At 42.2% G+C, this 24827-nt stretch overlaps 1 protein-coding gene across 1 annotated transcript in view; it reads left to right on the forward strand.

The window, feature by feature from the left end:
• The window catches only part of Ero1b (endoplasmic reticulum oxidoreductase 1 beta), a gene marked incomplete at its 5' end in the record, with an annotated part of 36980 nt that extends 15446 nt beyond the window's left edge, over positions 1–21534 (forward strand). The window contains 10 exons of the mRNA XM_008855062.3: positions 2335–2455; positions 2559–2605; positions 5440–5451; positions 7968–7994; positions 11175–11267; positions 12032–12278; positions 13006–13075; positions 14304–14390; positions 15753–15886; positions 18641–21534. Of these exons, the coding sequence (XP_008853284.2) occupies positions 2335–2455; positions 2559–2605; positions 5440–5451; positions 7968–7994; positions 11175–11267; positions 12032–12278; positions 13006–13075; positions 14304–14390; positions 15753–15886; positions 18641–18701 (899 nt within the window). The remainder of the gene's footprint in view (positions 1–2334; positions 2456–2558; positions 2606–5439; positions 5452–7967; positions 7995–11174; positions 11268–12031; positions 12279–13005; positions 13076–14303; positions 14391–15752; positions 15887–18640) is intronic.
• Positions 21535–24827: the final 3293 nt, after the last annotated feature.

The raw sequence follows: 24827 nt of genomic DNA on the forward strand, positions 1-24827 counted from the left end.
AGCACTGACTATTCTTGCAGAAGACCTGGGTTTGAATCCCAGAATCATGTGGTGCCTCACAGCAGTCTTAGCTCCAGTTCCAGGGGACCTGAAACCCACTTCTGTCCTCTGTGGGCATTGCACAGCATGGGTGCACTTACATACATGCAGGCATACCCTTTTTGATTTTTTTAAATAGACTTTAAATCATCCTGGCTTATTTAGTATCAAGATCCAGTGCTTTCCTTCATCATTGTCAAGTGGGTTTGTGTGGCAGAGAAAACTGCTGCTGGTCCCACCTGCACATTCATAGCTGATCCTGGACATGTGTCCCTTCACATGTGGACATATAGGAAGTACAGATAGACTTGTGCACATGTATAGCCATAGAATACATGAGTGGCATATTCAGCAATATTTGTGAAGTTTATAACTGAATTAGCTTTGCAAATGGATTTAAGCAGAGCTCAAATAAATTAAAAATGCATAGCTTAGAAATCAAATGAGGCAAACAGTTCTTTTTCTGCCCTGCCTCCAGCTCCCTTGCACTGAACTCAGTAAACTTTTTTTCTACTCTGAGGAAAAAAAAAAACCATAATAAATGCTAAGTTCCTATTGTTTACGTCCTAAAAAAACGATGCTTTCATTTGCTTTGCAGTGCTTCATTAATTATGTTTACCACAGGACTACATCCTCTATCCCAACTGTAATTAACAATGCTTTTAAGAACTTCATGACTTTAACCACTATATTTATAAATTGAGATCTAAAAAGCTAATGTTCTCAAGTCCTAACCCAATCTGTGTTTACTTGGACAGTTTTTTGTTGTTTGTTTTGTTTTGTTGGTCTTTTTGAGATGGGGGTCTCCCTGTAGGCCCAGTTGACCTGGAACTCACTATGTAGACCAGGCTGACCTGGATCTCACAGAGTGCCTCTGGAGTGCTGGGACTAAAGGTGTGTGCCACCACACCCAGCTTGGACAGTTTCTGTCTGTACAATTGTAACTTGTTTCCTGTGCCTTCATTTGTATCGTGGAATATCTTTATAATTCTGGGATTGGAAATAGGGCCAGTATGCTACATTCTGTAAAATATTTCCATTACCTATATCTTATATTCAGTCCATTTAATAATGGTAACTTGTGGTTACCTTCATCTTCCTCCTGCATCGTGATGGTGTCAGGGAGCTCTTGGGGCCATGGATCAGGGTGCCAGTTTCCCCTTACAGCTGTGGGTAATCTCTAACTGTGGTCGTTGAAGGTCCGGTGAGTGTTGTTCACTGATAGGAAAATACACTGCCAGGTAGGGAAAGAAAGGGAGGGTTAATGACCACATTTGACTCTACATTAAGCACGGGATCTCTGCACTATGGGTTTGATCTCAGGGCACCAAATGCAGTAAGCATGGGAAAGGAGGTGTCCACCAACACACTACACAACTGATGGCTACACATTGGTGAAGCACATTCTCTAGTTTTCCTTTGCTTATAAAAATGTGTTTCCCTTTTTGACTTGGATTGTGAGCCTCAATAGTAAGGTCAATTTTCTTTACATTTTGTATTTCTCAGTGATCTCCATTAAAATACTATCCAAGGGCTGGAGAGACTGCTCAGTGGCTAAGAGCACTTACTGCTCTCACAGAAGACCTGGGTTCAGTTTCCAGTGCCCAGATGCTGTACATAAATCGAGAAAAACCTTTAAGAATTCTGTGCAGATAGTGGAGATCTAGCGAAGTCAGCTAGATGAAACTTAGGTTTCATCACAAAAATGGCTAATTTCATACGTTTGAACAAGGCAGAACGTTTGAACAGAGAGGAAAAAGCAATTCAACATGTGAAAATTGGTAAAATTGATTATATGAATTTTTAAATCTATAGAGTAATAGGAACATTTAAATCTGAATAGTAAGGTTTGAATCAGTTACTTGACCAATTACTTCATAAGTCCAAATAGAAAGTAGTTGTAAAATCTCTTCATAATATAAGGTGTCTTTAAGAAAACAAGTGTTTTCAAGCCTTGGTTGAGATAAAGAAAAAATTGCATAACATCAAAGCAGGTTCCAATTGTGTCCATCTTTCCATTCCTGTGTGCTTAAAACTAAAGTGAGAGCTGTTACATTTTTGCAAGTGAACTTTTGAGTAGTCAGAGGAAAGGGATGTGTTGGTTTTTCCTCTCTTGAGTAATTTGTCCAAGTTTTACAAATGCAGGATCAGATGGGGTCACAGAGTTCTAACCTGCCCTGTGGAGTGGAGATTACTTAGAAAGCACAGCCCTTCTCCAGGCTGAGGTTTGTTTGCTTTGCAATGCTAGGTTCTAGGAGAATGGTGAAATTGAGTGACTGTGGTTGTTCATGGCAGATGAGCGATCTCCTGCTGCACAGTATGTGGACCTGCTGCTGAACCCCGAGCGGTACACAGGCTACAAGGGTTCCTCGGCCTGGAGGGTGTGGAACAGCATCTACGAAGAAAACTGCTTCAAGTAATGTGGGGACGAGGTGGCGGGGGGTATCTTTCTTGGAAAAAGGTGCGTTTTTTTTTTTTTTTTTTAAAAAAAAACATTTGAGCTTTGTGCTGTTTTTCAGGCCTCGATCTGTGTATCGTCCTTTAAATCCTCTGGCACCCAGTCGAGGTGGGTTTTCAATACACATCATGCTTTTCAGATTGTTTATAAAATGTCCTTGTGACATAAGGAAAAGAAATGAACTATTTTATATTTTGCTTAATTTAGATGATTGAACAAAAGTATGAGCTCGTAGGTTAGGCCCCTAGATCTAGATGTCTTCTGTTGTTAATTACTGTTTTACTGAGGGCCTGTAGCATGCCAGATCCTAAACTAGGAGCTTTGTATAGAATGACTAGTGTGTGATATATATATATATATATCAGAGATTTCCGAGGAAATTTAAAAAATCTGGGCACCCTGGCCCAGCCACGAGTTTTTAAAACCCAGTGTACAGCTGGTGGCACGTCACAACTTCTCCATAGTGCACACAGGTTACCTGGGAGCTTGGTGAGCACACAGGCAGAGTTGATAGGTCTGGGGTAGGAGGCAGCCTCCTAACACATTCCTGCCTGCCTGGGCTCTCACCCACACCCCAGAGTGCGGGGAGGATGGTGGAGTGCAGAAGCACGGTGGAGTACAGGTAGCACAGTGGAGTGCGGGGAGCACCTCAGCACTGCCACAGCCCAGCATTTCCTCACAGGGGCCAGCCATCTCCAAGTCATCAAGTGAGCCGAGTTTTAAGTTTTAAGTTCATTGCTTCAGATGGAAGCAATGTCAGCTACCTTTGCCATCAAACAGGGCCTCCTTGTTTTGGTAGGACTGTTCTAGCCCAGAGCACGTGATGTTGATGTTGTAATGCCATATGCACTTTTTACTTTTAAAAACTGGGCTATGGGGCTGGAGAGATGGCTCAGTGGTTAAGAGCACTGACTGCTCTTGCATAGGACCCGGGTTCAATTTCCAGCACCCACATGGTGGCTAACAACTGTAACTCTGACACCATCCTCTGACCTCCATGGGCATTGCATGACTTGATGACTTGGTTATGTATACACACATGCAAGCAATACAATCACATGTGTGTGCGCACACACACACACACACACACACAAATACAGGGCTGTTTGGCTGGGTGTGGAGGTGCACGCCCACTTGGGAGGCAGAGCAGGCAGATCTCACATTCTAGGCCAGCTTGATAATACACCATTCCAGACCAGCCAGGGCAACCGTAATGAGACCCTGCCTCAACAACAAAAATAAACTATGGCTATTTAAGGTTCGTGTGTAGCTGATATGCTGCTGACATGGTGTGCATGCATGCTGTGGGTCGGTTAGGATGTTCTCATGCTGTTCTCTAGGAGAAGCCAATCCCAGGTGGTGGCCCTGTAGCTAGTCTGCCAGTCCAGGTTAGACCAGGACTGAACTGAGAAACTGAAATTCCTACCTAGGCTTGTACCTTTTGACCTGAGGCTGAAATAGATGTGGAGGGGCTGAACACCTCCTCAGCTTTGAGAGGTGCTTTCAGAGGCATTTGGAAACTGCCTGTGCACACGGAAGCTGATTTGGGCAAGAGAAGGCTGGGCTGGCTGCTTTTCCTCTTTTTTTCGCTGTTACAACTTTTGTGTTTTCAGCTTAAATGTTTGAGTTACACAAACTTTTATGAAAGTGGAGACACAGTAGAGGCTATCTACAGGACAGTCCTTCCCTTTCAGTCCATGTTTCAGAGTTGAGGGGCATTCTTCTAGACCCCTCCTGTAGTTACTTTCTTTCAAAACAAAAAATAGTTGTTTGCTTAATGGAAACCATCAGTCCAGAGACACCCTTTGTTTCCATTTCACCATTAGACCTACGACTCCTGGAAAGATGAGGGAAGAAACCAGCACAGAGGAAAGTGGGAGGTGGGAGAAGTGACATGAAGGATGGCTCAAGGCCAGGCCAGGGGGCAAACTGGGCCCCTGTGCCATGGCTGCCAGCTGCAGGAGGCCAGCAGCTCTGGCTGATGCTGTTGGTGGGCCATCTGCTAAAATGGTAGTGGGTGCCTCCTCAGCCTCTCAGCCCTGTTTCTGCATGCTGTGCTGTTCCTGAGTTTTAACTGCTAGGCTTCTACACCTGTTTTCCCAGAAGGTTTTGAGCAGCAGAACCTTTTTTTAGAAAAGTAAACTGTCCCATCAGAATCTATCAGACAAAGCTGACAGAGCAGCAGTAGAGGGGAGCCAGAGCCCAGTGCTGGGCCTGTGCCATACCAGGAGGGTTCCCTGGCCCTTGTCCAGGCTGTCTGGGCAGAAGAGTCGTCATCCAGAAAAGTACCCAGCAAATATTATGTGTATAGATGTTTTGCATACATGGAATATAAGTGTGCTACATGCATGTAATGCCCACAGAGATGAGAAGAGGCTGTCGGATTCCCTGGACCTGGAGTTATGCATGGTTGTTAGCCACCATGTGGGTGCTGGGAACAGAACCTGGGTCCTCTGCAAGAGCAGCCAGTGCTTTTAACTAGAGCCATCTCTCCAGCTCCTTACTTTTTGTTTTGAGATATAGTCTTGCTAAGCTTCCTAGGCTGACCCGAGTAGCCCGCATGGCCCGTGTAGCCAGCGCGGCCTGCACAGCCCTTGAACTTGTTGATCCTCCTGCTTTGGCCTCCTAAGTAGCTGGGATTACAGACTTGTGCCACCAGACCCAGTTCTTTCTCCCTCCATTCCTCCCTCGCTCCTACCTTCCATCCCTCTATCCATCCCTCTCTCCCTCTGCACCCCCCCCCCAATTTGTTTGTAGAATGCTGAAATCTTGTCATCTTTGGCCTGTGTTTTTGTTATGGGCTGTCTGTAAGATACCTGCCTACTGACCAGAGTTCAGGAGATAATGCACAGTTCAACAGTAAGAGTTCTACATTAAAATGAGTAGAACTGGAATCTGAGCAATCTAAGACATTTTCTAAGGTCTTTTATTTTCTCTTTCAGGTGAAGATGATGGTAAGTTGGAACTCTTGTGTTTGCTTCAAGTATAGAAGAAATGTTCTTTCAGTATCAAAATTTGACTTTTTTTTCCTTGTTTTAGTCAAAAGAAAATGCTTAGTCTATTTTTTTTTTCAGGAATGATCAGTGGTGACCAAAATTGAGATTGCCCTTATAAAGTTATATTTAAAAAGCATAAAGAGCTGGGCATGGTGGCACACACCTTGGGAGGCAGAGGCAGGTGGATCTTTGAGATCAAGGCCAACCTGGTCTACATATCTGTTCCAGGCCAGCTGGGGCTACAGGAAGACCCTGTTTCCAAAAACAAAAATAAACCATAAAGACCATTTTACATAAATGTTTAATATAGAAACTAGGTTCCTATTTCAAGTTCCCCATTTTCTGGTTATTAAAATCTCCTTGAGTACTGGGGAGGTGGCTCAGCATGTAAAGGCACTTGCTGCCAAGCCTGTTGACCTGAGTTTGAGCCCCAGGACCCACATGGTAGAAAGCAAGAAATGACTCCCTCAGGTTATCAGCTGTCCTCCACTCATACTGTGGCACTCTCATGCCCACATATATATAGAAACACACAGTAAATTAATAGTTCTTAAAGTCTACTTGAATATTCTGGGGAAACAAGATAGTTTTATTAGTTAATTTGTGACTTTATTTTCTTACTGACTTTGAAGGTTATAATCTCATTTTCCAATATAATACATAATCTGGTGAAGACTGTCAAGAATTGGTTACTTTAGATGCTCCCAATAAGCCAGAATAATAGTTTTTTTAAAAAAATTATTTCAATCATCAGATGTTTACTTACCTGTGTTCAAGGGCACTGTTGTGGGCATTATGCAGAATGGGGGAAAGTGGTTTGTGCTCCCTCTGGCAGCTGAGGATACACAGAGGACGGTAAGTGCAGTCTATAGCCAGGGTAACAACGTGTAGAAATCCGCTGCGGGTAGTACAAACAGCAGGTGGAGCTCAGCAAGGGTGAGACAGTTGCATCTTGCTGGAATGACAGGGCAGCTTCCTGGAAGAATTCTCAGTTAACAAATAGGAACAGGAACATCGGAGCCACAGCAACAAGTTCCTTTAAAAAACAACAACAACAACAACAACAAAAACAACAAAAAAAACCTCAGAAGAACACTATTGGGGCAGTAATAGTTCTGTCTTTTACATTGAGAAATAAAAATTACAAGCATTAGTCAGTATGGTGCTTTGAAGTATGTGTACATTGGAGAGCAGCTAAAACATGCCAAGTGCCATGCATATATTTCCAGTGTCCGTGGTGAAAGCATATCTGCTCTCAGCAGTTTTCAAGAATACAGTATGTGGCCAGACTAGTCACCATGCCATGTACTAAGTCTCTGGGCCTTACTCCTGCTGTGCAGCTGAAGCTGCATCCCTTGACCACCATCTCCTCAGCCCAGGGAGCATTCTTAGGGCCTCCAACGCAGATGAGTCACCAGCCTCTCTTCTCAAGAATTACACTGAAAATTAAGAGTACATTTAAAGATCATCCCTTGAAATTTAGTTTTAGATAATTGAGGAAATATACCTGGCTTTATTGGCTTGGGAGAAAATATGGAGTGATTATAATTTGATTTTTGTATTGAGCACTGTGATTGCTACTGCAGAAAAATTTTAGGAATTTTTTAAAAAATCTTTTTGAGACAGGGTCTCCCTGTAGCCCCAGCTGGCCTGGAACTCACAGAGATCCTGCCCCTGCCTCAGAGTGTTGGGATTAAAGGCGTGCGCCACCACACCTGGCCTAAAATTTTTGATTATTAACTGTTTGCTCCCTTGCTTTTAGATTTAAACCTTTAGTGAATAAGATTTGCATAATATCCAGACTGAAATGTCTTGTACATTTTTTAAAAAAATTTTATTGAGTTTTGTAATTTTATACAATTCTTAACCAAATTTAAACCCCCTCCCCCATCTATGCCCCCCATCCCCAACCAGACCTCATGTATTCCACCATACACTTTAAGTCCCATCCAGTTAAGCATTTGTACCCAGATGTCCTTTAGTGTAAATTTGTCCACCAGAGTCTAGTTTGGGAAATACGATGCCCCCGAAACCCCATGAGAAATGCCCATACGGTGTCTAAACGTTAGTGCATATGTATACCTGGGAACTACTTGGCAAGGAACACAGTGCCAGAGAGAAGAGCCCTCTCTTTGAGTGGTTGGTGAGAGTGGTCCAGGAGACTTCCCAAATAACAGGCTGTTACCAAACCTCTTGGCTATCTCCTAGAATTAGTAGATAAGACCCTACTGCTGAAGACAGGATATGATTCAGATACAGGGCTTATACATTTTAGTGCTCAAGATAGCTGTAAGAACACTCTCCAGAGTCATTTAAATTACTATAGATTTTTTTTAGAACCATATACCTATTTTACTATTTAATCTGAAGATATCTAGAGATAGTCCTCAAATTTTCATATTTTATGACCTAATTTGTCATATTTTATACATGAATGGTTAAAATATTTTAACCAAATTCTTTTTTTTTTAAAGGAGAATCATTCTACACATGGCTAGAAGGTAAACTTCATGTCTGTATTTTCTAGACAACTGATTTTAACAGTATTTGAAAGAAAATAACATGTTTTAGTTTGTTATATCTGGGGATAAAAATTATGCAGAAAAAATTGAGGATATTGGTCAGCCAAAAGTCATTACTGTATGACTACGTAGGCCAGAAACTGTCACTTGGTTTTCATCACTGGTTCCTCGGTCTTTGTTTCATTCAAATTACTTTACTAGTAACTAGCAAGTCTGCTTATTTAAAGTGAAAACATTCTTTGGAATGAAGTATTTGCTATGTATAAAACAAGGAAAGACGAATTGAGTTCAGAAGGCTACATACATGGTAGCCCATGTTTGTAAAGTCTGCAGTTGTCTAACTAAAATAGAAAGCAATGTAGATAGCAGTGTATTTTTCATTCCACCTATTTCCAGTATTGAAAGTACAAAATGTTGATTAGAAGCTAAATGTTTTAGGAGTTTAATGACTTAGGTTAGTAACTGGGTGTAGATGAGGAATGCTTTTGAAATTCAGCTTTACTGTTTTGTGTTAGAGGAAGATTAGTAAGCTAGATGAATGATAGAAATCTTTTTCTCTTCTTTCTTTTTTTTAAGTTAGGGTCTCACTGTTTAGCCGTGGCTGTCCTGGAACTCGCTATGTAGATCAGGCTGGCCTCAGACTCAGAGATCCATCTGCCTCTGCCTCCGCCTCCAAAGTGCTGGGGTTAATGGCAGGCACAACCACATCTGACTTGAGGGAGATCAGCATTTCATAGCCATAAGCTTCCAGCAAACAGAATTAAACTCTTCAGTGGCAATTCTACTGGTTTCTAAGTGGGTTTCTTATCTTAATGAACTATCTCTTTATGTCATTATTAAAGTGAATGTTATTGTTGTGTAAATGTTGTTAGAAGTTTTTGTTTGAAAATGGCCCAAGGAGAAGATGTGTAACTTTAATTAAGCTCTGCTCAAAAAATACATATTGTAGAAAGTAGCATTTAGATCAGGGTGCTGAACCACTGGGCCTTGTGACATGATTGGGTCTATAGATGTGCTGGGCCACATTCACAGCTGTCTTGGCATGGGCCTTGGCTAGACACACCTGAATTAGACTCAGAGGGGGAGTCAGAGACTCTGACTGTTGATAATGGAGGATGTGAATGAGATCTTGGGTCAATATCAGACTTAAGACATAGTGTCTTGATCATGCTTCGAGCATCTTGCTCTTTGGAGTCCCTGGATGTTAGTATGTGGTTCCAGAGACCAGTACTGTGTGTAGTCAACTAACAGCCTGTTCTGGGTTTTGTTGTTGTTGTTGTTGGTGGTGGTGTTAGTTTGCTTTGAGGTAGGGTCTCACTGTATAACCTTGGCTGACCTAGAACTCACTATGTAGACCAGGCTGGCCTCTAACTCACAGAGATCTTCTTGCCTCCCATTTCCTGAGTGCTGGATTAAAGGTGTGCACCACCATGCCCGCCTCTGACGTCTATCTCCTCATCTAGAGTTGAGAGTAACAGTAACTGCTACCTCTTTATACTGCTGAGTGATGTCTGCTACAGTAGATCAAGTCTTCTTATGAGAAAATAATTTCCCATATACTCCTAATCCCATTGCTGAAAATAATTTGAATTACATTAAATCTAGAAGAGAACAACTTCCTGAATTGAGTAGTTGAACTTGATTTGTATTGCTAGACTGGAAGTCAGTGGATTTTGCCTTTGTAGGTTGGTTTTTCAGGTGTTACTTGAGAGGAAGAGGAAGGAGCTTGTGTCTGCCCTCCATAGGCAGGTAGACACCCAGCTGCCCTGCAGTAGGCCCGGCTGGCAGTGCCCCAGCATTTCCACCCAGTGCTGTGTCTTCCTGGCATAGTCAGTGGCCATGTCTTTGTTACCATTTGCTTGCGGTTCCCTTCCTTGTGCAGTTCATGGAAGTACGTTTCTCCTCTATCTCCTCACTTACCTGCTGATTCCAGCTGGCCAGTTTCCAGAGCTTTGCAAATGAGAACTGCCTCCTGGTTTTCCAGGTCCTTGTGTGTAGGCATGTGGGTTTTCAGGGGTTTTCCTTTACCTACTGTCTCTTCTCTAGACTGTAGCCTCTCTTGTTGGACAGCTGCACTTCTTAGAGAGGTAGGTGGGAAAGAATAGAAAGTGAGCTTCCAATTTATCATTTTGCTTCTTGATAACATGGTTGAGGACATTTTTTCTTGGAGAAAAATGCTTAAGTACTTAATATTTTATTAAATCTTTTTATTTGTAGCCCTTATACTGAACAGTCAAAAATGGCCATAAGCTTTCCAGAGAAAGCTACAAAATAGACTTTATTTTCTACATTTTGGTCTCTATAACGTATGAGTATTATAGCAGGAATTCTGAATTAGGGAATGAGACCTCAGAAAAGCTGTCCTCCCTTATCTGAGAGTGCTCACTTCAGAGCCTTCTGTGGCAGGACATAAAAAAAGTAAGTTAATGATCTGAGAGCTCTTGACAAGGTGCAAAAGTAAGCTGCATAGATATCCTTGCATTAAGAAAATTCCTGCTGGGTGTGGTGGCGCAAGCCTTTAGTCCCAGCCCTTGGGAGGCAGAGGCAGGTGGATCTCTGTGAGTTCCAGGCCAGCCTGGTCTACATAGTGAGTTCCAGGCCAGCTGGGGCTACAGGGAGACCCTGTCTCAAAAAAAAAAAAAATGAGGAAGAAAGAAAATTCCCCTGGCATGTAAATGGCATACCTTAATTTTCACTGTCAAAGTCCTCCTTCCCCAGTGGGAAGGGTGGTTAAGAGGAAACAAAAGACCTGTTGGGTGCTAAGAAAGGAAAAGTTGCCTCTAGCAGATTCTTTAAGTTTATTTTTCTGCATTTTCATTTATTTTTAAAATCTTCCCTGAAGAATATTACTCATCTAAAATTTTTCCTCTTTATTATGGTAAAATATACATAGCATAAAATTTACCATGTTAACCCTTTGGAATTTTATGGTTTTCTGTTTCTGTTTTTAGTGCTGGGAGTTGGACTCTAGGCCCAGGTTACTGTTTGTGGCACTACACGTACTCAACAGTACTGAAAACACAATGCGTTTCTCCTTCTCTTCTTTTACTCTTACTGTGAGAGGAGATCTAGAAGGGTATTGAAAATCTCCATTTAATTGTTCCTGTATTATCTCTTGATTTTTTTTTTAAACTTAATTCACTTTATTTTTCTGAGTAGGTTTATGTCTTGAGAAAAGAGTCTTCTATAAGCTTATATCAGGACTTCATGCCAGCATCAATTTACATCTGTGTGTAAATTATCTTTTGGAAGGTAATCAGAGTTTTAAAAAATTGTATGTGTTTGAGTGTTTTGCCTGTATGTACATATACCATGTGTGTTCAGTGCCCCTACAGGCCAGAAGAGGGGATCAGATCCTCTGGAACTGGAGTTATAGGAGGTTGTGAGCTGCCATGTGGGTGCTAGGAATTGAACTCAGGTCCTTTACAAGAACAAGTGCTCTTAACTACTGAGCCTTCTCTCCAGCCCGGTAATCAATTTTTGTTATTGATGGTGGTGGTTTTTATTGTTTTTGAGACAGGATCTCCTGTAGCTTCAGCTGGCCTGGAACTCACTATGTAGACCAGGTTGGCCTTGATCTCATAGAGATCTGCCTCCCTCTGCCCCACCTCCCAAGTGCTGGGAGTAAAGGCGTGTGCCACCACTCCTGTCTTGGTATCTATTTTTAAAATTTATTTTTATGTATATGAGTATTTTGCCTGCATATATATAAATGAATCAGGTGTGTGCAGTGCCCATGGAGGGCAGAAGAGGGTATCAGATCCTTTGGAACTAGAATTACAAATGGTTGTTAGCTGCCATGTGGGTGCTGAAACTGAACTCGGGTCCTCTGCAAGATCAGCCAGCGCTTTTAACTGCTGAGCCATCTCTCCAGCCCTGGAAATCAAAATTTGAAATGGATATTTTCTTTTTACTTCTATTATAGTATAAAAATTGTTGAGGGGAAAATTTGTATTATGTATAAAGAGGAAGAAAATCCTCTTCACTAAAAAACACATTGTATTTCTCCTCTTTAGAAACCTGGGGTAAGCCAAGTTGGGGACCTAATGTCAAAGAATTTAAACGCCGCTTTGACTCTGTGGAGACAAAGGGGGAAGGTCCAAGAAGGCTTAAGAACCTGTACTTTTTGTACTTGATTGAACTTCGAGCTTTGTCAAAGGTGGCCCCTTATTTTGAACGATCCATTGTTGGTCTTTACACTGGCAACTTGGAGGAAGATGCAGACACCAAGACCCTTCTGCTCAGCATCTTTCAGGACACAAAGTAAGAACGAGCTGCCATATCCTGAATCCTCCACTGTGAACACAACATGAAACTAGAATCGAGCAAAGCCCGAACCCAGAAGTTAGGAGAGGGAGAAGCAGAGCCACTATGGCACAGGACCAGGAGAACCAGAACCCTACCGCAGATGGGACCAGAAAGCCTCTAAAGCTGCAGAAACCTTTACACTGGAGAATAGGCGACATGTATTTCAGTGTGTGGTGATGTAAGAGTTTATGTAGTGTCACTTCAGTGTCCTCTGATGTCCCATCAGTTTTGCATTTGTTTTGTTACTGTTTAAAGTGAAGTGGTACAGTAAATGTAAGCATTGCAGTGAATATATAAGGCAATATATTAGCCTTACCTTCCAGATTCAATCTTTTAAAAATAGCTTAGTCTGTCAGACACCTTTACTGGGTATTAAGACAAGCTGGAAGGACAGAGACACCAAGAAGTGCCTAAAGTAAATTGCACACTATAGTTCACAAAATGTGGAGTGCTGCATATTTTGAGATTGTTTTTACTAGTTTCCTTAAAATATTAGTCTTATAAAATATAAAGCCACATGTAACTTCCTTTAGTCTTAATGTATATGTGAACTGTCACCTTCCTGTGTTCTAAGTAATTAATGGATTTTAAATATTCATAGGGCTATAAAATTCTACCAAAGCTGTAATGCAAGTGTTTGGACTTTGACTTGTAGCTCACGAAGGTCCTGTCCTTTCATCAGGTCCTTTCCCATGCACTTCGATGAGAAATCCATGTTTGCAGGTGACAAAAAGGGGGCCAAGTCATTAAAGGTAATGGGGTGGGTAGGGCTGTTGGCGGGCTGTTCTCATCTTACTAATCCAAACTTTTCTTTTCCACTTGTCTAACTTTCTGATGTTAGTCTAATTAGATTTTGCCATAAATTGTGATCATGGGTGTTGAGCATATATGATAGTGTGCCACTAAATGATCTAAACCTTGACATTGTTCCAGCGCCAACACTATGATTAAGCTGTGTTTTAGTTACTCTTTCTCTTGCTGTGATAAATACCTGACAAGGTTGACTTAAGAAAGGACAGGTTTGTTTTGGCCTACAGTTCCAGGGAAGTCACAGAGGCAGGAGCCTGAGGTAACTGGCCACATTGCATCAGCAGTTAGGAAGCAGAAGGAGGCCTGGAGAGATGGCTCAGTGGTTAAGAGCACTGGCTGCTCTTGCAGGGGACATGGGTTCAGCTCCCAGCACCCACATGGCAGCTCACAACCACCCATAACTCCAGTTCCAAGGGATCAGATACGCTCCTCTTGTGTCCTCAAGCATTGCACCACATGGATGCACTTACATACATGTAGGGAAAACACTCATACACATGAAATAAAAATGTTTTTAAAAAAGAAGCAGAAAATGGTAAAATGCTGGTACTCAGCTTACTTTCTCTTTTTATAAAACAAAGACCCCTACCCAGCGAGCGGGCCTGCTTACCATTGAAATGAGTCTTCCCATACAAGTCAACCTAATCAAGATAGTCCCACACAGACATTCTCAGGCTAACCTAAGCCTAGACACTCCCTCACAGATGTGCCCAGAGGCTTGCCTTTGAGGTGATTCTAGATGCTGTCAAGTTGAGAGTTAACACTGGCTATCACAGGCTCACACAGCAGACCGACCCTCAGAGGCAACTGACATAGCAGATATGTGTTACCCCTGGAGACAAGAAGGTCTCCGACGGAAGTAGCAGTTCAGTCATACAAGTGAGGGCCAGACGTCATTTATGTTGGGCCTCCATAGTTCATATTTTGGTGTTTTGCATAAAGCATCCCCTTAATAAAAAGTGTGGGATTCACTCAGTATGCAGAGTGAATCTTAAAGCTTTTGTTAGTGTCATGTGTTCTAATGTGCTATGCTGTGCTGTATACATTCAAATATTTTTACTGCTGAAAATCAGCTTATTCAGTTCCAAACTTTAGGACTTTTTTTATATATAGTTCAACCAAATGCAACTTAATTTAAAAAGTCTAATTAGGATATTTCCCACATGCCAGGAGGAGTTCCGGTTACATTTCAAGAACATCTCCCGCATCATGGACTGTGTGGGGTGCGACAAGTGCAGACTGTGGGGGAAACTTCAGGTGAGTGTTGTCCTTCCTTGTCGGACTGCTGTTGCCTTACAGCTTTCCACTTGGTTCAAAGTTCTCATCAGGATGTCCTCGTTATTCATTGAATTAATACTTAGGAATTGGCAGATCCGAAATGCAGCTTTTCCAGTTATTAATGAAAAGATGAATGTTATTAAACTGTCAGGGATATACACAGAAGAATATTTTTGTATTACATGCTAGTGATTTGCCTTTTATTGCATGCCTGTGTCTTGGTACCATCTCAGATTCATTTCTGAAGTTGGTTATGAATAGAGAATTTCATATATTAAGTAAAATATATAAATCCTAAATATCAGATTTTGGTCATTGGGTTTATTTCAGTGGTCAAAAGAGGTTTGCTTAGGCACAGAGCACAGATGTTCTGCAGGGCAGGTCTGACTGCAGTGGGGAGGGTTGTTTGACATTTTATCCCTTATTTTCTTACAAAGATGATAAGTTACAGAAAAACCAGAGGAAGGAAAGTTAGGGTCTCACTTTTTAGCCCAGGCAGAGTCAAACTTGTGATCCTGAGCTCTGGGATTACAGGAGTGTACCACATGCTGGAGACAGAATCATTGTTAATCGGTTATGCTCAAATCAGTCTTTTTTCTCCAGTACTAAGAAATTACTCAGTGTGGCTGTTACCCTCATTGTGAATTGCTAGTGTTGTAGCAAATGTTTTTAATGGGGCTGGGATGTAGTTCAGCAAATGACAGCAGCAATGCTCTTCAAGGTTACAAATTGACCATTGTTCTGATGTCATAAAAACAAGCATTTTATTTAGCCAGGCATGATGGCCACAACTTCAGTCCCAGCACCAGGGAGGCAGAGGCAGGCATAGTAAGTTCCAGGCCAGCTGGGGCTACAGGGAGACCCTGTCTCAAAAAGACCGAAAAAACCCAGAAAAACATAAAAACCCAAACCCAGTCATTTTCGTCATTGGAACAGTGCATGTCCAACAAGCTCAGACCACTGAGGTCTCCTAAGCAGCATGTTGTTCATCTTGTGACAGCCTATGAGGAGTGGATGCTGCTGTGTGCAGTTTAGCACTTTGTTGTAAATCTCAGTGATATGATTCTTTTATTTATGGTGTGTGCATTCCATGTGAATACAGGTACCCACGGAGGCCAGAAGGCATCAGAATCTCTAGAGCTGGAGCGCTGGGCAGTTGTTAGCTGCAGGATGTGGGGGGAACTGAACTTGGGTCCTCTTGAGGAATAGCAAGCATTCTTAACCACTCAGCCAGCTCCCCAGCCCCTTCATAAGATTTTCTTCACTGTCTGAGTGGTCTGTTAAATTTTCAAAAGTAATTTTTGTATAAACTAATTGTAAGTCTATTGGTGTTTTCTTTAGACTCAGGGTTTAGGAACTGCCTTGAAGATACTATTCTCTGAAAAAGAAATCCAAAAACTTCCAGAGAACAGTCCGTCAAAAGGCTTCCAGCTCACTCGGCAGGAAATAGTTGCTCTTTTAAATGCTTTTGGAAGGTAAGAGCCGCTCCTGTAGCTGAGAGTAAGTTCCCCTGCAGGTTTCGATGAACTGCAAGGATTTGTGTTCTTTCCTCAGCTGGTATGCTTCGGTTTTGTTTGCCCACAGAAAGATGCAATGCAGGGTGTGGTAGTGTATACCTGACCCCAGCATTGAGAACCTGAGGCAGGAGGATTACAAGTTCAAGGCCAGCTCAGTAATAAGACCCTGCCTTAAGAAAATGACGGCTGCACTCACTTTTCTGGGTGTGGCCTCCCACATGACAGGTCAGCTTCTGTCAGTCACATGAAGAATTGAGTTTCCAGGTGGCTCAGCTTTGTGTTTAATGGTCTTTTCTTTAGCTGGCTATAGCCTGCTCCAGTAGTGGCATAAGAAAAATGTGATGGAGAAGGGTGGTCAAAGACAGAGCTGCCATCCCTCTCTGCTGTGTGTTCTGTGAGTGGGAGTCCTCACCGTTCATTCATTCCTGTCTATAGACTGTTATGTCACAAATGATTTTGAAAATTTGAATCTGCCTCCAAACGTACATGTGGTGCCAACTAACCGAGGGATAGAAAACGGGGAAAAGAATCACAGAAAATAATGCACTGCCTTAGAAAAGTAGGAGTAAAAAGTCAAATCATGGGGAAAGGATTTTTTTAAACTGGGGCCAAGTAATAGAAATTATTGTGTTTCATGAATATGATTTTTATGTTAAAAGGAGTCATACCACTTAGTGATAACTTATATTTCCCATCTTAAAATATTTTATTATTTTTTATTTTATGTGTATGAGTGTATTTCAAGTGCACACTTGTGCAGTGCCCACAGCACTCAGAAGACGACATCGGATCTCCTGGAACTAGAGTTACAGATGGTTGTTAGCTGCCGTGTGGGTGCTGGGAATTGAACCCAGGTCCTCTGCAAGAGCAGCCAGTGCTCTTAACTGCTGAGCCATCTCTCCAGCCACAGAATTTCCCTTCTTAATAGCAAAGATTGTACCCATTTCTTCCATTCTTTTACTTATTCTTATTTATTTAGGCAGGGTCTTACTGTAGTCCAGGCTGACCTGGCACTCTATACAGCTCCCTCTGCCTTCAAACTCAGTGATCTTATTTAAGCCTCCTAGGTCCTGGGATTATAGGTGTGAGCCATTGTGCCCAGCTTTTCTCTGTATTTAAAGATGACTGGACCAATTGAGATTTGAACCACAAGATAGAAAATTCAGTCTACATTTATGAGGTCTTTTAGAAAGATAACAGAAAAAACTGAGTGAAATGTAAATTATTTGAATGAGAAACTGAAATGAAAAATGTCTTAAATAATTCAAACATTTTAAGCACAAATTGAAAAAGGAGAAAAAATTAAATTGAACATTTCATCAAAATTTCTCTGGGTCTTGGAAATGTACCTTTGGTCCCAATGGTGTGTTTAGAGCTTGTTTCCATCACTGCTCTCTAGAGAATGCTGCTTCAGAAGTAGATCTGGGAGTCCTGGGGCATAGCAAGCAGATCCTTACTCTGCTAGTGAACTTCCTGTCTATTAAATCAGGATAAAAGCTCCCAGCTTAGAATCCACCTGCTAGCTGGGGACCCTGGGAGAATTTGATTTGAGCCCATTTTACCTAAAATGTAAGACCAAAGTTAACCTTTCTACCTTGTTGCATTCTTTAGGTTTATTGAGCTCATACTTTTTGTTGGGCTCAGACTCGTCTGGTACTCTCAATAAACAACAACTTGTAAAGTACTGGAGTGAAAAAAAAGTTCAGCCATGTGTACTCTATCACTGTAGGCTATAGGAGAGAGATACTGGATATTTCTTACATTAACCCTGAATTGTACATTAGGAGAAAGGAACTTGTGGGGTTTTTTTCTTCCCATCTCAGAATTCCACTCCTGGGTGTGGGCTCTTTATTTATTCACGGAGCCAGTGAGCACTCAGAGACTGCCACACATGTGGACAGGTGTAGGAAGCCGAAGGGGCTGCAGGAGACGAGAAGCGGCTCAGTGGGCCTGGGAGCTGAGAAGGGATGATGACTGTGAGGACCGCATCCTGATGAAATGGTCCGAGACGGGGTCCTTCAGGGCACTGGTTCACTCATTCATCCAGCTGCAGTCTGTTGACAGGACGATGAACTCGCTCTAAACAGTGATCAAAGAACCACCACTCCATATTTATTACCTTTTCATTAGAAATTATAGCATCCCTATTTATTTTTACGTGCGTGAGTATTTTGCTTGTATGTATGTAAGTGCACCGATGTCCTCCAGTGCCTGTGTCAGATCCCTGGAACTGGAGTATCCGATGGTGGTTAGCTGTCATGTGGGTGCCAGAAACTGAACCCTGTTCCTCTGTAAGAGCAGTGACTGCTCTTAGCCACTGAGCCATCTCTCCAGTCCAGCATGCCTATTTAAAATGGAGTCTTCGGGGCTAGAGAGATGACTCAGCAGTTAAGAGCACTGACTGTTCTTGCAGAAGACCCAGGTTCAAATCCCAGCATCCACATGGCAGCTAACAACTGTCTGTAACTCCAGTCCCAGGGGATCCGAGAGTCTCTTCTGTCTTCTGTGGGCATCGCACAACATGGTGCACTTCCCTACATGCAGGCAATACACGCATACACATAAAATAAAAATAATAAAATGGAATCTTCAATGTTCAGTGTTTGAGTTTTGCTTTTGGATTATGGCTCAAGTAACAAAACCCACTATTTGAAATGTGTGCATATAGTTCAGCTGTATGTACTAATATAATTTTTTTCCCTTTTCCCATAGGCTTTCTACAAGCATAAGAGAGTTACAGAACTTTAAAGCTTTACTGAAGCACAGTAGGTGATGAAGGCATTTCTGTGTCTCCTTGGACATAATGGAGTATGTGAAGCCTTTTGGCCTTGCACAGTCAGCAGATGGGCTAAGCGTCTAAGATTTAAAGAATTCTGAACTGCAAAATTCAAATGTTCACTTGAATATTTATGATCTTTATTAGCTTATTGGCTAGAGATATTTATAAATGAAGTATATACTTTAAAACATGTAAGTTATACTAATCCTGTTTAATTTCATGTGCGTTCCCATCTGTTGCATAGTCTGCCATTCTGTTTCAAGTTGGTTTTGTTCATATTGTATTACCTTCATTTCCAGTTGTCAAACTTTAAATAACTGTCTCTGTCCTGAGAAGACTGTTCAGTCTATTACAGAAAAAGAACTAGGGAGCAGGTGTTGCCTAGGGCTGGTCTCAAGTGACAAATTTGTCTGTGATTTAGTTAGTGTTTTTTAGCCTTGCCTAGCACCGTGTGTCATCGTCTGAAATACAGGGCTGTCAAATGTGGTGAATAGCCCTTTTGGTGACCAGTGACAGGTTCTGGAAGATTCCCCAGGACTTCAGCAGTTTTGAGAGTTTTTAGTTGCTGTTGCTGCTTTGGTTTTGGCCTAAAGGACCTACCTTGGCAAAGGAGGTTTAGTGCTCTCTCTCGCTCAGTCGACCAGGTGTCCTGTGTGCACCAGGCTGGCTCACTGACCCCCTTTACAATGAGCGCCCTCCTTCTGACTTCCTTCTCTGTTCCTCCTAATTACAGACACTTTCAGTTATTTTATGACAACCCCTATTTATTTAATGGATTATTTCTTCATAAAATTTGGTTAAAATGGGATGAGTTTATAATGCAATTAAAAGCATTATATACACAAATTTTGTTGTTTTAAGGTGTTTTTAAAGATTGGATTATTTCTTCATAAAATTTGGTTAAAATGGGATGAGTTTATAATGCAATTAAAAGCATTATATACACAAATTTTGTTGTTTTAAGGTGTTTTTAAAGATTTAATTCTGAATGCAGTCTATGCAGTCCTCTCCCTCTCCCTGTGATTCTCTCTGGTCACTATATCAGCAGGTTGTCTGCGCTTCTCCCCTCCTCTCTTGAGTTCATCCCATGTCAGTGGTCCTTGGTGTGACTGCTCCACTGGAGAACTTACAGGCCCTAGACCGTCATTTTCTAAACCTGGGACTTAAAGTCTTTAAGTACTTTAAATCTTGGGGTTTTTTTGTTGGTTTTGTTTGTTTTTTTGTTTTTTAAGGTGGCCGTGGATATAAATGGGATTACTTGAAAGGTTGTGTCTGTGTGGAAGGAATTGGGTACAAAGTCTAGTTTCTCCTTTGACTTCTGTCTTTTCTGAAGTAAACAATAAGTGCTCTTAAGCCCACATCTTAGCCTGCCAAAGCCTGAACTGTGTTCATTGCCCGTTTTGTGGCATGTTTCAAATTGTATTTGGTTGGCTCACCCTCTCGCAAAGCTGCCTAGCCATCCAGTGGAGGCATGTGATTGGGGGACTGAAGTCTCATGAGCTATTTCCTTCTTTCCAACCTTTGTAAACTTGGGATTTTGTTGGTAGTGTGGTGGGTTTTGTAGATTGAAATTTTTTTAAGCTGGCTTGCAGTTTTCTTCTTTTTCTGTGCTTTTTAAGGTTGCAACTACTATGAACTCAGAGAGGGCGAGTTGAAGCAAAGTCTACACAGCAGTGCCGGTTAGTAAGAGCTGTTCTTAGTGTCGATTCAGGGTTTTTTAAAATGTGAAAATTTTGCACTTTGTCTCTTTTCAATGCAGAGGTCTTTTTGGTAATGCCATTTCACCATCCTTGCTCATTTCCATTTGTTTAATTTTTCTTTACTGTGATTTGTTTCAAGCTTAGGACAGATGGTCATACTAGACTGTATTCTATAAAAGATCTAGTTAGAGGGGTCTTCTCAAGGTTTTATGAAGTTTTCAATAAGGGAAGTATTCTGGCATTCATCAGATTCGCTTTATTTTTACCATAGATTAGGATAGCAGGGGTGGCCTACACTTCAGTGCATATTCAAGGATTGATTGTGCAAACTCAAGGAGCCTGTTTCATGGACCGCAATGAGTTTTGGTCTCTTGATGACGGTCTTCTAGTTCTGTCCCCTGTGCTGGGTGGGAATACAGGAGCACTGTTTGCATTATGGAAATGTCTGGCTGGTTTGTCTCTTGGCGTTTTGTCTGTATTTTGTCATCTAATGAAAACCTCCAGCACTTGGCAGTAGAGCTGACGGAGGTGATTGTACCAGCTGGTGAGGAAATGAGCATGAAGGGACCGGGTGCTTTCCTCCAGTAGCTTACACTGACTTCCCTTCCATGTTACCTGTACAGGCTACACTGGTGAGTTCCCAGTGTTCCTCCTGTTTTGATTCTTAGATTACGAGGAAGATCAGACAAAATAAGAGATTTCAGTTTCAAAATTTGACAAGTCACATAACGTTGGGACAGTGTGTTGTGACGGTATACATCGTGTGGTCTCATGTGTAAGAAACTGCTGTGTTCCTCAGCCTTGCCTAGGTGCCATATATGTAGGGAAGAGCAGCTAAGCTAGTCTTCCTCAGCCTAGCCTCCAGCTGGACACGAGAACAGCTCAGTAAGTCTGGCAGCGGTGCGCACGCCAGAGCACCGCAGCACTGTGTCCAGAAGACACAGGCTAGGCGCATGCCCTGGAAATTCCTTGTACAAAACCTAGCTTATAAATCCATGTGTCCTCTGTCTGAAAGAACCACCTACAAGTGCAGCTTTGATTTTTCTGAATAGAATTCTAAGTAATTTGCCGACGTACCCACCAGACTCTAGACCATGTGAATTAAAAGTCCTTGTTTCTGCAGTCTTTGTCTTGTTTCGTTTTTCTCTCTACTTCAAGTGCTGTTCTTAGGACAATATCATGATAATTTGTTAAGCAGGGAGAAGATCTACGCTTCCACATAGTGATAGGTGGCTCTTTCTCACCAGAGGCCGGCAGGTGGGCCTGCGCTGAGGGCTCGACGTGCATCATCCCATCTGCACTAGAACACTGGGCGGTAAGTACCATTCTGATTCCTAAAGAAACTTGAGGGCGTTGGAGAGATGGCTCAGTGGTTAAGAGCACTAACTGCTCTTGCAGAGGACCCGGGTTTGATTCCCAGCACCCATGTGGTGGCTGACAACTGACCTAACCATGACAGTTCTAGGGATCCAGCCTTGCCTTCTGTCCTCTGCAGGCACTGCACGACAAGGGTGCACTTACATATATGCAGGCAATACATTCATACACATAAAGTAAAAGCAATAAAATATTTAAAAAAATAATACTTGAGGAAAAGTTCTGGAACTTTCCCATAGTCACACATTCTGGGTTTGATACCAGAAAGCGTACTCCGGGGCCCCTACTGTGATGTGGTCTGTTATTTTGTAGTAGCCAGTTATCAGCCAACCGAAATGAAATGTAGGGGCCACAGCACCCTCTGACTTATACCTGGTGATAGGCTTTTAAATGTGCTTATTTTAACTTTCTGAATAGACAGCATAGTCACGTGGTTATAAAGACAGAACACACCAAAATTACAGTGGACTGTCTCCTTGGACATGCCCTAGTCTTCCACACGTCCGTGCACATGCCCTCCACCTGTGCTCTCTTGTATTTTCATCCACACCTTTTTGTATATGCCGATACACAGATAAAGGTCTCATTTTTGTCTCTTATCTTCACTCGAATGCCCATACCATGCTTTTTGTTACATGACCCTTCAGTGGCCTCCACACATCACAAGATGTCCTTGTCATTTTAATGGCTACTTCGTGTCTTTACCACCAGTGTGCCATCACTCAGTCACGCTCCCCCTGTCCACGGGCATTTGTTTCTAGATCTTGATGTCATGTTGCATGTACATACCTCTAGAGTAAATACTCAGGAGTCAGAGACCACACACATCTAGTTCTAAAAGGTACTGACTGTCTCTGACCCACCAAGGGGTAGTGCCAGTTCACATACCATCGGGTGTGACGGTACCTGCACATCTACAACCTCACCACAGATATGATGTTCAAGTGCTAGACTTGGATGATTCCGATAGATAGAAAAAAATTAACATTTTAAGTTTGTATTCCAACCAACTTCTGATAGATTCAGAGCCGCTCCTGTTTGGTACTGTACCCATTTTACTACCACACGGTTTTTAGGAGAACTGTGTATGTTAGGGATACTGATCCGTCCAGTGTAATGATTTGCATACTTCTTTTCCAGTTTGTATTTGGCTTGGCTTATAATGGTTTTACAATTACATTTTTATGGTCTGATGAGTTCTTTGATTTCTGGATATTGAGTCATAAAATGTCTTCCTTCAGAACAAAAGAATGATCCAGAGTTTTTATGGTTTTACTTTTTCACATCTAAATTTTGATTCTTTGGACTATATCCTAGTACAAAATACAAGTTAAAGATCCAACCTATGTTTCCCCCAGATAGTAACCTGGTTGTTCACAACCGCTGTCTGCTCAGCTCATCTTTTCCCTTAACAGCTTGAGGCCACATTTAGATCTGACAGACCCCTACAATGCCTGTGGATTTAGCTGTTTGGCTAGGTTGTTTTGTTGGTCTCCTGCTGTGTGCCTCCGTCCTACACTACTTGAATCGTGCAGGTTTGGCCCTTGGTCTTCCAGTTTCTTCCTCACATCTCTTTGTTTTGTGCTTTTCTAGCTATTATGATTCCAAACAAGCTTTAAGACGTCCTTGAAGCTAAAACTCAACGCAGCTTTCTCTCCAGGGTTGCATTTCTCTTTTTACTTTCAGAGTCTCATGTCTCAGGCCTAGAACGCTATATAGCCAAGGATGACCTCAAACTGATCCTCCAACTTTCAAGTGCTAGGGTTACAGGGGTAAGCTTTCATGCCATTTTAGGCCATGCTGGAGGTGGAACCAGGGCGTCGTGCACCTTAGGCAAGCTTTCTGCCACTGAGCTCAGCCAGATGTTGCACTTTTTAGCCCTTCCATGTCTGTATTCTCTAATCCACTTTCGCACAGTAGAGATCCTTTTGGGTTTTTTCTAACTACTCTGGGTACGTACTTCCATATCCTACTTGCTATATGGGACAGTAAGTAGAGATAACAACACTCAGCAGAGATACAAGTGCTCAGAATTGGTCTTCTAAGACTTGGTCCTGGGGCTGGAGAGATGGCTCAGAGGTTAAGAGCACTTGATGCTGCTCTTTCAGAGGACTCCAGTTCAGTTCCCAGCAAGCAGGTTGAGTGGTTCACAACCACCTGTTTAATTCCAGCTCCAGGGGAATCTAGCACATCTGGCTTCTGCAGGCATCTACACTCCTGTGCACATACCCATCCTCAGATACATAGACATACGTACAATTAAAAATAAAGCTGGATGTGGTGGTGCACATCTTTAATCCAAGCTCTTAGGAGGCAGAGATAGGCAGATCTCTGAGATCAAGGCCACCCTGTTCTACATAGGGAGTTCCAGGCCAGCTGGGGCTACAGGGAGACCCTGTCTCAAAAAACCAAAAAGAATAAAAACTTAAAATCTTTTTTTAAAAAACACTTGGTCTCCAGGAATGATTTGGGGCTTATCTTTATATATTTTTTCATATACATATTTGTCATTCATATACAGTGCATATATATAGGAACTTCTCCATTTGTTTGCATAAGTTGGATAGCTGACAGAGACTCATAAGTCAAGGGGGAGCCCGTCAATGAATGCTAAACTCGATAACAGTGCAAGTGTGAAAGTTACCTTTAAAAGGACATCTGCTCAAAGAACAGGATTTCGCTTCTTGAGTGTATAGGGTCTGTAGCCATGAATGAGACAAACGCCTGCCACCATGCAGCTTGGCCTTCCACAGCCCAACCACAGTCCATTCTGTTGATAGCAAGACTACAACAGGAAGAAAATGCCACTGAAGAGGTCATGCGCCACATAGAACTATGTTCCCAGGAGCACAGGTGCACTCCATACGACTATGCCACAGGGGCCTCCAGATGCTAGCACACTGCATCCACCAGTCAGGGCAAAGTCGGCCTCACCAAGACACATTTCTAGCCACCCTGCCTAGCATGGACCTATAACTGAGCAAGTGTCCTGCAGCATTTAGCAGGTGCTCTGTAGACCTGAGACCTGCACGGGGCCAGGGAT

This window comes from Nannospalax galili, unplaced genomic scaffold, assembly GCF_000622305.1.
Source record: "Nannospalax galili isolate Female #2095 unplaced genomic scaffold, S.galili_v1.0 scaffold968, whole genome shotgun sequence".
Taxonomy (NCBI): domain Eukaryota; kingdom Metazoa; phylum Chordata; class Mammalia; order Rodentia; family Spalacidae; genus Nannospalax; species Nannospalax galili.